Source organism: Drosophila suzukii, chromosome 2R (genome assembly GCF_043229965.1).
Source record: "Drosophila suzukii chromosome 2R, CBGP_Dsuzu_IsoJpt1.0, whole genome shotgun sequence".
NCBI lineage: Eukaryota > Metazoa > Arthropoda > Insecta > Diptera > Drosophilidae > Drosophila > Drosophila suzukii.
The window spans coordinates 16064805-16075493 of record NC_092081.1 but is presented as its reverse complement, the minus strand read 5'-3'; the positions used below and the strand labels follow the sequence as shown (position 1 = coordinate 16075493).

At 46.8% G+C, this 10689-nt stretch overlaps 6 protein-coding genes across 6 annotated transcripts in view; 3 read left to right on the top strand and 3 right to left on the bottom strand.

The window, feature by feature from the left end:
• Positions 1-10689, bottom strand: part of SERCA (ATPase sarcoplasmic/endoplasmic reticulum Ca2+ transporting SERCA) — a 78336-nt gene that overhangs the window by 46590 nt on the left and 21057 nt on the right. The window lies entirely within an intron of this gene.
• On the top strand, positions 64-684 carry mRpL41 (mitochondrial ribosomal protein L41). Its single transcript, XM_017085174.4, has one exon. The coding sequence runs from the start codon at positions 143-145 to the stop codon at positions 641-643; it is 501 nt and encodes a 166-aa protein (XP_016940663.3). The 5' UTR covers positions 64-142; the 3' UTR covers positions 644-684.
• Positions 636-1510, bottom strand: LOC108017944 (probable splicing factor, arginine/serine-rich 7). The gene is made up of 2 exons (XM_017085173.4): positions 829-1510; positions 636-765 (listed from the first exon to the last, which is right to left on the bottom strand). Exons 1-2 carry the CDS (start codon positions 1408-1410, stop codon positions 685-687), a joined length of 663 nt encoding a protein of 220 aa, XP_016940662.3. The 5' UTR covers positions 1411-1510; the 3' UTR covers positions 636-684.
• Lpt (Lost PHDs of trr) lies at positions 1751-6867 on the top strand. Its single transcript, XM_017085155.4, has 9 exons — positions 1751-2451; positions 2504-2626; positions 2688-2857; positions 2918-3108; positions 3176-5139; positions 5204-5348; positions 5419-5729; positions 5789-6097; positions 6158-6867. Exons 1-9 carry the CDS (start codon positions 1857-1859, stop codon positions 6805-6807), a joined length of 4458 nt encoding a protein of 1485 aa, XP_016940644.3. The 5' UTR covers positions 1751-1856; the 3' UTR covers positions 6808-6867.
• Positions 6968-8492, top strand: LOC108017942 (uncharacterized). The gene is made up of 5 exons (XM_017085171.4): positions 6968-7161; positions 7220-7426; positions 7487-7559; positions 7620-7795; positions 7848-8492. The coding sequence occupies exons 1-5, from the start codon at positions 7020-7022 to the stop codon at positions 8276-8278; spliced, it is 1029 nt and encodes a 342-aa protein (XP_016940660.3). The 5' UTR covers positions 6968-7019; the 3' UTR covers positions 8279-8492.
• On the bottom strand, positions 8384-10536 carry Nap1 (Nucleosome assembly protein 1). Its single transcript, XM_017085170.4, has 6 exons — positions 10394-10536; positions 9812-9919; positions 9259-9727; positions 9057-9197; positions 8808-8996; positions 8384-8750 (listed from the first exon to the last, which is right to left on the bottom strand). The coding sequence occupies exons 2-6, from the start codon at positions 9895-9897 to the stop codon at positions 8523-8525; spliced, it is 1113 nt and encodes a 370-aa protein (XP_016940659.1). The 5' UTR covers positions 9898-9919; positions 10394-10536; the 3' UTR covers positions 8384-8522.

Sequence of the window (10689 nt, the reverse complement as noted above, 5' to 3'; positions counted from 1 at the left end):
ACTATCGATAGTTTGAAAACCATCGTTTCGATAGTATCGGAACAAGGGGTTTGGTTTTAGAAACATTACCATCTCTAGCCCAACCATCAGCTGTTTGGCATTTGTTATTTAACCAATTTCCTCGCCGAAAAGCCAAATAACAATGAATAATTCAATTAAACTGGTGCCCATTGCGCTGCGGTGCCAGCAGAGGACCATCAGCACTTCATCCGTATTGGAGGGCAAGCGGAACTTCCGCAAATTCAATGCGTACAACAAGCGGGGAACGCGTGTGGTAAAGGAGGCCCAGAAAACGATGGCCAATCCGCCGGTGGCCATCCACAAGCGCGGAGTGCGCGACACGGGCATCATTGTGGACGGACAGTACGTGGAGATTCCCGAGAAGATTCCAGACATCATAGTGCCCGACCTGACCAACTGCAAGCTGAAGCCCTACGTGTCCTACAAGGCGCCGGAAGTAGTCCAATCGGAGTTCACCAGCTTGGACCTGTTCAACGCCGTCTACTCGCAAAAGATAATAGAGGACTTCAAGGCGGGAACTCTGCAGGCGGACGGCAGTGCCAAGGAACCCTCGGCCAATGAGCAACTGACTCCGGCAGAGGCACTGCAGCGCGCCCGGAAGACGGGCAGCGATATATTCTAGACATAGGTTTATTGTTTCTTAAATACAGAGTCTGAACTCGACTATTCCTGCATGTACTTCTGGCGGTAATTGTAGAGCTTGCGCAGCCACTTCTCGGCCTTTATATCCGGGTCGCCCAGGAACTGTAGGGATTGAAGTGGAGAGATAATTAGCATGGAAATCGGAGCACTGGGTGACCCACTCACGTTCGGATGGAATATTACATCTTCATTTCGCACTGCAATGGCTGGCTTGTTGGGCACTGTAACCGTTTCGTTGTTCAGGTCTATTATCACCTTTTCGGAGGCCTCCTTGGAGTCCCGAGAACTGAAGAAGGAAGTCGGCTTGAAGGTGTCCTCATCTATGGTCTCCAGTGCTTTCTGCACCTTTGTGTCCAGCAGATCGATGGCTTTTATGGCGGCAGCAGCGGGCGTGGTTGCGGATCTGGAGTTGCTCTCGGAACTGGGACCTCTGGTGGTCCTTTGGGATGCGGAGCGAGATTTGTTTTGGTCCCTGCTCCTGCTCTTGCTGTGCCTGCTCCGGGAACTGCTCCTGCTGCTGGATGAACTGCGCGAGGAGCTGCGACTGCTGCTGCGACTCCTTCTGGAGTACTTCTTTGACTTCTTGGACTTGGACTTCTTCTTCGACTTGGAGCTCTGCCGGCTGCTCCTGGCGGGCGACTTCGAGCGGTGGCGTCTGTCGCGATCCCGCTCCCTATCCCTGTCTCTGTCCCGGTCTCTATCCCTCTCCCTGTCACGATCTCTTTCGCGGCGGTCACGATCCCTCATTATATTGTTTATATTTCTTTACAGGCTTTTTCTATATTATTTTTTTTAATATTACTTGGTGGCCTTCTTTCCCGCCCATAATACCGAAACGCCTCTAAAAAGTTGCCAGATAAGGCAGACATTTTGGGACTTTCGGCCGGTGGTCTTACTAATTTTCCACGAGCTGCTTTTTTGACTCAAATTTTCCGAACTTGAGGTTTTTGAAAGTTCAAATGCTTTGTAAGTATGGCACCGTGAAAAGTTGCTGGTTATATCCCGGAAAAGGCGTAATAAAGACTGCTGCTATCGATATTTGTTTACAGCCCCATTCGCCAATGACAACCTTGTCGCCTGTTCGATAACATTAGGGCCTTCTGCACGTCCACATTTTATTTAGCTGTCGAGTAATGTATACAAAATAAGCGGCGGCTATTTTTTGTTATTTTAATGAAACACATTAATGCGCGATGAACACGAACGTTGTTGTGAGCATGGAGGAGAAGGCGGTGGCCGACGACCTGCCGTACTTCCCGGAGAAGTTTCCGAGCAAGGTGTGCTGTTTATGCAACCTCGGGGAGAAGAGTGCCTTGGGCCAGGGTGAGATTCTCCAATTAAAGGCCCCCACGTCCGCTGAAATCAAGGATAAATACCCCGCGGATCGGCTGAGGGAGGACGGATCCAGGCTGTTGTACGGACCCAAGCAGCCCGCTTTGAGTTCGGGCGAGTGCCACTACGAACTTGACAAGATTGGCCAGCCGGATGTGGTGCATCCCGCCGAGTTTCTAGACGAGGGCTTCGTCTACGTGCACCGGATGTGCATCATGTGGTCGCTGCGCAAGAGCCAGATCAATGACGTGGACGCTGCGTACTTTGCCAGCCACTTTGCGGAGTTCCTGGAGCAGAAGTGCAACTTTTGCGGCCGATACGGGGCCTCCATCAACTGCAAGATGAACTGCCGCCAGGTGCACCACTGGCCGTGTGCGGCCGCCGCGGGCTGCCTTCTTATCCTGGAGAGTTTCACGGTCTTTTGCACGGAGCATTTGAGCCAGGTGCCTGTGATATGTAAGTGTTTGAGCCTGTAAACTCCCTCAGAAAGTAATGACTTGATTTACAGGCAGCGACAATAATGTGGAGTGCCTGTCCTGCTCCTCGCTGGGAGATCTCTCCAAGCTGATAATGTGTAGTACCTGCGGTGACCACTTTCATTCAACCTGCATTGGCCTGGCCAATCTGCCAGGTAAGTCTGTCCAAATACTCGGTTTAACCAACAACCGTGTACATGTCATCTCCTCCATTAGACACCCGTTCTGGCTGGAACTGCGCGCGCTGCACCAAATGCCAGATTTGTAGGCAGCAGGACTCAAACGACACCAAGTACGTCAAGTGTGAGCAGTGCCAGAAGATCTATCATGCCTCCTGCTTGAGACCTGTTATCTCAGCCATTCCGAAGTACGGCTGGAAGTGCAATGTAAGCATGAAATAATTGAGAATTATCAGTTATTAGTAATCAATATCTTACTTGTTCCAGCGCTGTCGCGTCTGCACGGATTGCGGGTCGAGAACTCCTGGCGGCGGCAGTTCCTCCCGCTGGCACAGCCACTACACAATCTGTGACTCGTGTTATCAGCAGCGCAACAAGGGGTTTTCCTGCCCGATATGCCAAAAGGCATATAGAGCAGCTTCCCACAAGGAAATGGTCAAGTGCAGCTGGTGCAACAAGTACGTTTTGCTTGCTTCTTGCTAAAAGGTCTTGGGTTTCATATAATTCTCTATGGATTCCTTTTAGATTTGTGCACAGTACGTGTGACGAAGAGGCGGATTTGACGGCTTACCATAAGAAAAAGGAGCAGAACCCCGATTACGACTACGTGTGTCCGAACTGCAAGAGTAATTCATCGGGTCCGGGGCCATCCCAACAGGCAATCGATTCGATTGTGTTGTCCGCCATGGACTCGTCATCAGAGCAAATGAGCCTTAAGGAAATCGAAATGGACCCGCTGGAAGGCAAACCCTTAATGGATCCATCCAGCGATGAACTCCACAAGCTGCCCACCGGCAAGAAAAAAGTGTGCCTTTCGAGTGTTCGCGGAAGAAGCGGAAAATTTGTTATGCACCGCATGGGTGTCATGTCGCAGATCAACAAGAAGCGCAGCACGCGGGGCAAGGGACGCCAGCTTGCGCTGCCCAGCATCTCAAGTGATCGCTGTCTGAGTCGCAACATGGAAGCCGATTTAACCAGCGATAAGAAGATGCTGCTCTGCTCGGCGCGAGACAAGTTTATCCAAGCCCAAGATATCTGCGTGATGTGCGGCTCGCTGGGCATCGAGAGCGATTCGGTGATGATAACCTGCGCCCAGTGCGGCCAATGCTATCATCCGTACTGCGCTGGCGTGAAGCCTTCGAGGGGCATCCTGCAGAAGGGTTGGCGGTGCCTAGACTGCACGGTGTGCGAAGGATGTGGCAAGAAAAACGACGAGGCGCGCCTTCTACTGTGCGATGAGTGTGACATTTCATACCATATTTACTGTGTGAATCCTCCGCTGGAAACCGTGCCGACGGGCAACTGGAAGTGCTCCTTCTGCACGCTGTGTCAGAAATGCGGACGCAATCCCACCGAGAAGAGCGAGTTTGGGGACTCCAATATGTTAGAGTGCCCACCCTGCACCAGCCAATCGTTGTGCCCTGTGTGCAAAAACCCGTACAACAACGGCGAGATGATCATCCAATGCGAGCACTGTGACCTCTGGTCGCACTTCCTCTGTGACATTATCAACGCCCAGCTGACCATTGATTACTACGACAATAATGTGTACAAGTGCTTAAAGTGCCGCTGCTCTACGAGAAACTCGATGTCCCTGACGGATGCCAAAACTGGTAACGAGGATTCGTTGGCCATTGGTGCCCAGTCGAGCAAAGCGTTCGTGCACATCACAGCCAACTCCGGGCCGAGCTTCGATGCCAAGAGTGGCCCCGAGCGGAATCATCTAACCTTATCTAACGACATGCCCGAGGCTGCTCCAGAGGCCATCCATTGGATTGATGGCGTATGCCTCAGCGAAAGCGGATTGGGCATGATCAAGTCCCTTTCTACGGAGATCAAACGAAAGCGCAAGATGCGACAGCCCATCGGCAATGGCAAGGATGGACAGGCGGATGGCGGCCCTGAGGAGGCGCTTGATAAGTACAAAGACGGAATGGTGTGGGACGGGACGGAGAACGCCATTCCCGAGGGTTTCACCATCTCCACCAACGACGAGGGAGTGCATATCTTACGTAAAAAGCGTCAGCGCAATCTGCAAAAACTGGGGATTGGTGGTTTTTCCGTTCGCAATCGAGGTCTGAAAAAGGACAGCGAGGAGACGACTGCTGGTGATCAATTAAATTCCCTTATGACCATGGACAAAAAAAAGAAAATCATACGAAAAAAGCAAAAGAACAAGCTAATTGAAGCCTATCCTGTGTATCTGCAAGAGGCGTTCTTCGGAAAACCTTTGCTGGAAGGCGGAGAGCTTGCTTTGCCGGAATCAGATTCTTCCGACGAAATCGATGCCTCCATGAAGGTGTACTTCACGCGGCCCGAAGGAAAGAGCCCAGCCAATCAGGAAACACAGGTGGTGAACAAGAGTCCAGCTAAGTCCCTCAAGAAGGTCAAAGCTGAGGTGAAAACTGAGAATAAAACGGTTTTCATCGAGCAAATGCCAATGGGAATCCAGCATAAAAACGCAATTACACCAGTTGCCAACGTTTTCGGTACTTCTTTAGTCTTTAATAAGCTTACTTCCAGACTTTATTAACCACGGAACTTTTTTTGCAGACCCGTTACATACGGAGATTTCGAATACTGTTTTTGGCAACAGGCATCCTTTAGATACTCTGGCTTCACCAAATATTCCGGAATTAGACACGCCGAACTCTGTAAATTCGGTTCCATCCGCTGACATTATTGAAAAACCAATGCGGTAAGCCCCACGTCAATTTTCTAGACCTTCTCGAGTTAAAACTAATAAGTACGCTGTTTATTTATTATAGGGAATCACCTGTGGTCTTAGTGGATAATTACATGGTACCTAACCAGTTGCCTCAGGATCAAAAGTTCAACAATCATCTTTACTTGCCGGGAAATATTGCCGTTAATCAGAATCAACAGCTTCATTTCCGCCAACAGGCGGATCATTTGAAGGTACAAAATGCCAACAAGCAGAATATGCAAGCTATGATTAGCCAAGTAGTTTTGCAAACCGAAAAGAGACCAGATGAGGAACAAAAGATTCCCGAACCCGTGGCAGAAAATCTGAACGCTGGCACTCAAAAGACAGCCGAGAAAATGCGCAAGGATGAAGGTACGAATGGTTTTAAATATATATGATCTAAAAGCTAATTTTTTTATATTTAATTGCAGACCTTGGACTGATGGCTACTATTTCGGCCGTTTTGTATGCCAATACGGAGCATCCGAACCTAAAAGAGTTGTTCCCAAACTGGAATGATCGCTGCAAGCAGATTCTAAAGAGGTGGCGTTCGCTGTGCAATGAGAAAAAGGCTCCTTTCTTGCAAAAGGCTAAAGACAATCGTTCTGCATTACGGCAGAGGCGAGAGCAAAATAAAGTACCTATGCCACCAAAACCGCAAAAGCAGGAAGATATGGCAAGGGTGTGGAAACAACAGCCTAAGTTGAAGGAAGACCAGCCGAACATGTTTGTCACGTACAGTAAGTGCTGCAGTCAAAGTCGTGTTTCAATTTACTTATTTATATTTTTATTATTTATAGATGGAAACGCTTACGATATGGGTAACTATGTTGGTGGCCCGGCGCAGGCAACGGCGAATAACCCCAACCCGCATCATGTGATGCCGAATGTTAACGATAACTTGGTTATTAAGGCCACGATGCAAAGGACTCAAGTGCATACATCAGCAACGACTACGCTGAAAATGACCCCCGTTGACAATCGGCTGGAATTGAACACGGTGTATGGCGCAGAACCAATTGGAGATAAAAAACTAAGGAACCTGCTGCAAAAGAATAGCACGGAACCAATGCTCATGGGAGCCAATTCGGACTTGTTCCTAGCGAATGATGTTATGCGGCTCGGCATGATGCAAAATACCCCCATTACGCAGAACAATCCAATGTTGAGCATTAGTGGAAAATCTCAGCCATCTGAAGGCAGGGCCTTGGATCAGGACGTGAAGATGAACGAGCCGCAGGAGGCCGCATCTTCGGCCGTGGAGTTGGAGACCGTTGGATTTAGTGACCTGCTGGGAGGACTCGGCGAAGGCGATGACGATGATCTTCTCAAGTCGCTCACCTCTGAAATGGGAGACGACTTCAATATTCTGGAGTATGCGGACCCAGAACTTGATGTGAATGTTCTCAACTCTCTAGACTTTGATGACAATGAAAAGTGTTCTACATAGGAAAAAAGGAATCATTTAAATGGAAATAAAGACGAATGCAATATTTAATAATAAATTTAACTTTTGTGTACATTCTTTTGGCGCCAAAATCAGTTCATTATCGATAACGGAAAATATCGATTTGATAAAATCAACATTGATTTCCCATCGCGATTTATATGAAGTTTGTACTGCTATTACCTTTTCACTTTCTTTAAATAATCTAGATAAATATGCAATTGTTCAGTATTTTTCACTCATTCCTGACGTTATACATCTTTCAACTTTTATTTAATGTATCCTATTCCAAACTGAATCTTAAATATGCAATCTTAAGGCAAAAGCAAGCTAACAAATCACAAAATGACACAGTTGGTATGCATTTAAAAGAAAGTTGTAGTTCGATCACCTTATTTCGAAATTTCGTATTAAGCATATCAACAGAGAATCAAACATGACGCTCAAAAGACCATGCGAGTTATTTTCTATAAGAACAACAATAAAACTCTGGAAACGTCAGCCTATGACGATTTCTATGATCTTAAGAGGTCAGGTTGTTCAGCTTCGGACAAGTTTGCCATAGTTTTACATGGCTGGATTCAAAGTTGCTCTGACGAATGGGCATTAACACTAATTGACAGTAAGCATATGGTAATTTCTTCAATGTAATTGCTTTAATTTAAATTTATCAATGTTCCAGGGCTAAGTTATTACCGTGGCGGGTGTGTGATATGTATTGACTACAGTGTGGTAGCTAGTTCCTCATATATGCGGTAAGTTAATGTTTAACATGGTGAACTAAAATTAAATTTCTAGTTCCCTAATCTATAAAGGTTATACACAAACTTTGATACCCTAACTGGAGCCATTTCGTCCATTATCTTAACACTCTTTAAGCAAGGATTTGACCCAAAACGCGGCTATATGTTTGGTTTTAGCTTCGGCGGTCAACTAGCTTCAGCAGTAGGAAGATCTTTGTGGCCTAATCACTTAATCGAAAGCATAGATAGTTAGTATATGAAATCATTTTCAAACCCAACTTAACTACTCCTGAATTTCAGCGTGTGACATGGCCGGACCCGGATTCGATCCCATTGCAGTGGACCATTCTAAGGCCGGCAAACATGTCCAGTGCTTTCATTCGAGTCGCGATAAGGGCACCTTGGTCTACTCCTGCCACCGAAACATTATGCTGGGCAGCTGTGGATTAAAGCAGCCTTCCGTGGCCAGTCAACTTCACTTGGGAAGTCATGGTCTCTGCGTCGATATATATATCAACACATTCGACTATCCCTTTTACGCCGTAAACTCAACCCCGGCGGAGTGCTTTACCTGGCAAAAAGCGGCCAAGATACCGGATGGCTACACAGTGGGTTACGAGGAAAACTTTGACAGCCAAGTCTCTGGTCAAATCTTTGTGCCAACTAGTCTGCATTACCCATACAATTTGTCCAAGAAGCAGCTTAGGCTTTTGTCTATAACTAGTGGCTAAAAAGGCCATTAACCTTCATACGATTATCAGAACATTAGGAAAGTTTAGTTTAGATCAAGAATAATTACCTCAACAGATTAAACTTTTTAATCAAAGCCAACTGAATTAAAATATCGTGTGCGATTTATTAGAATTCAGCTCATATCGTTTGTAGTTAAGTTTTAATTCACCAAAAATATATTTCAAATCAAATTTGAATTAGGTATATACATTATATCGGTAAACCAGCCATTTATCAAGTTGCCTACTGATTCGGGCAGTCGTTGGGCGACTGTTTCTTGTTGCCGGCGGGCTTTGGGCCCTTTGCTGGCGGGGCATCATCGTCGTCATACTCATCCTCTTCGTTCTCGTCAAACTCCTCCTCATCCTCGTCGTCCTCATCATCGACAATGTCGCCAGTGTAGTAAAGCACAGCTTTTGGAATAATTCTGGCGCGCAAGAAGTGACCAATTTCGAAATCGGTGGCCAGTATCTGAAATACAAAAGTTAGCAGAAAGCCAGAAGGTGAGTACTGCAATGGCGAACTAACCTGCTGAGATTCGTCATCAATTTCTTCCTTGTCGGTTGGAACCTCTGGTGGGTTGAAGAAATTGAAGAAGGAATCCGTTGGGACCTGCTTGACAATGGTGCGCACAGCGCCACGCTCCTTGTGCTTCTGCTTCTTGCGGATGGTCTTCACAGTCAGGTTCATCTTCTTCTCCCAGTTGATGGTGCACCCCTACAATTGGTATTATTTCGATTAAGCAGCCATTGGTGTATGCTAGAAGAGTTGGCATACCGTGCACTTGTAAATCTCTGGGCCTTCGAATGCAAACGGATCGTCGGGATCCACGGTGGACTTCAGAACGTACTGTTTAGTAAGGACAGAGTTGGTGAAGTACTCGTTCTTGTCGAAATGGAACTCCAAGGTGTACGAGTGCTGAGGGACGAGATAAAGTGGATTAGCATGCAGAAAGGGTGGAGGATAGACTGTAACTTACTCCATTATCGTACTTGATGGAAATATCGATCAGCTTGCGCATGGCTGGCTCGTCGTGGGGCTGCACCATCTCGGAGAGGATGGCCGTGTTGCGGAACACCGTCAGCCAGAAGCCGGGAATGCCCTTGGCGTCCTGGGGAATACTTTTCAAACTCTTAAGCGCTTCCCTGAAGTGCTCGGCATCGCCCTCGTTGTCGGTCAACGGCTCCGGCTCCTTCCACTTTGGCTTCTCCTCGGCGGGATCCACCTTGCCCTCGACGACCTCCTTGCGCTTGTCGAACAGCGGCTGGTATTGGACCTGGTACTTCTGCTCTAGCTTGTAGACCTCTTCGAAGAACTCGGCCTCGATTTTCAGGTGCTCCAGTTGCAGATTTTTCAGGAACACAATCCGATTCTGCACCGGAGCTGGCAGAGACTTGACCATTTCCTGCAGATACTGGCGCCGCAGAACCGAGTTCATGTAGGCCGGCCTATTTGGGTTTCGGATTGAGATTGGGATTGGGTTATTGGCTGTCCTTGTTTCGCTGCCAAAATGTCGTCACAACTCTACTCACATCGACTGGCAGTCGGAGCCAGACTTCTCGTCCTCGATTTCGTTGCAGGACTCGGTGTCCACGTTTCCTTCAGCTGGAGCGTCCATTGTTCAATAAATGCCGATTTCACTGAAAGATTAAAGACTCTCTTAGTTTTTCATTGCGCCTTTGATGTACATATTTACAAGTGATGTACAGACTGATGTACACATGCATATGTGCAGATTCTTATACAGAAAATTGCAACTGTGAAGGAATCCCAGACTGAGGCACATGCAAAACCAGAGCTACATATTTATTTGAGCATCTAAATATTATAGAACTAATATTACAATTCGCACACATCGAAGGGCGTTTTAAAAACTAATACGCCATTCGGTCGGCAGGCAAAAATATGTGCGAATGTGTGAGTGTGCATGTGCGATTCAATCAAATTACCATACATTGCGTTCTTGGAAAACACGTGGTGAAGCAAATAACGCTCGTTTTAGGCGGAATTCAAGGGTGAATATCAATTTTGACTAAATGAAACGCTTGCTCTTTGTTGGGCAGTTAGTTAGCAACCACTACTAACCGCTAATCACACAGAAATTCGCAACTTACCTTCAGTTGGAACAGACGCACGATGGGCACCGCAACGAAAATGTTTAAAAAGGAACGCTTCGGTTCGTGGGTGAGGAGTCCATTTTCTTTGGAAAGGGGCTATTTAACGCCTGCCGACGGCCACACTAAATTTCTTACCCGAGACACACCCCTCGGTTTCGATATATTTGGCTTTTATTAAACTTGACATTATTAATTATTAATTTTCACAGATTACATAAGTTTATAATTTCCTTTACTTAAAAATTCACATAGTTTGATTGATTTGCTTATTAATTGGAAAACTGAATCCTTTT

What these genes read in the sequence shown, in the direction of transcription:
- LOC108017942 (XM_017085171.4), top strand. Translation starts at nt 7,020, where the DNA reads ATGCAATTGTTCAGTATTTTTCACTCATTCCTGACGTTATACATCTTT. An exon ending in ATCACAAAATGACACAGTTG is followed by an intron (nt 7,162 to 7,219) that starts GTATGCATTTAA and finishes TTTCGTATTAAG; the next exon opens with CATATCAACAGAGAATCAAA. An exon ending in CTTAATCGAAAGCATAGATA is followed by an intron (nt 7,796 to 7,847) that starts GTTAGTATATGA and finishes CCTGAATTTCAG; the next exon opens with CGTGTGACATGGCCGGACCC.
- Nap1 (XM_017085170.4), bottom strand. Translation starts at nt 9,897, where the DNA reads ATGGACGCTCCAGCTGAAGGAAACGTGGACACCGAGTCCTGCAACGAA. An exon ending in CCATCAAGTACGATAATGGA is followed by an intron (nt 9,198 to 9,258) that starts GTAAGTTACAGT and finishes CTCGTCCCTCAG; the next exon opens with CACTCGTACACCTTGGAGTT. An exon ending in TTGATGACGAATCTCAGCAG is followed by an intron (nt 8,751 to 8,807) that starts GTTAGTTCGCCA and finishes TTTGTATTTCAG; the next exon opens with ATACTGGCCACCGATTTCGA.
- Lpt (XM_017085155.4), top strand. Translation starts at nt 1,857, where the DNA reads ATGAACACGAACGTTGTTGTGAGCATGGAGGAGAAGGCGGTGGCCGAC. An exon ending in AGTACGGCTGGAAGTGCAAT is followed by an intron (nt 2,858 to 2,917) that starts GTAAGCATGAAA and finishes TACTTGTTCCAG; the next exon opens with CGCTGTCGCGTCTGCACGGA. An exon ending in ATTATTGAAAAACCAATGCG is followed by an intron (nt 5,349 to 5,418) that starts GTAAGCCCCACG and finishes TATTTATTATAG; the next exon opens with GGAATCACCTGTGGTCTTAG.
- LOC108017944 (XM_017085173.4), bottom strand. Translation starts at nt 1,410, where the DNA reads ATGAGGGATCGTGACCGCCGCGAAAGAGATCGTGACAGGGAGAGGGAT. An exon ending in ATGTAATATTCCATCCGAAC is followed by an intron (nt 766 to 828) that starts GTGAGTGGGTCA and finishes CAATCCCTACAG; the next exon opens with TTCCTGGGCGACCCGGATAT.
- mRpL41 (XM_017085174.4), top strand. Translation starts at nt 143, where the DNA reads ATGAATAATTCAATTAAACTGGTGCCCATTGCGCTGCGGTGCCAGCAG.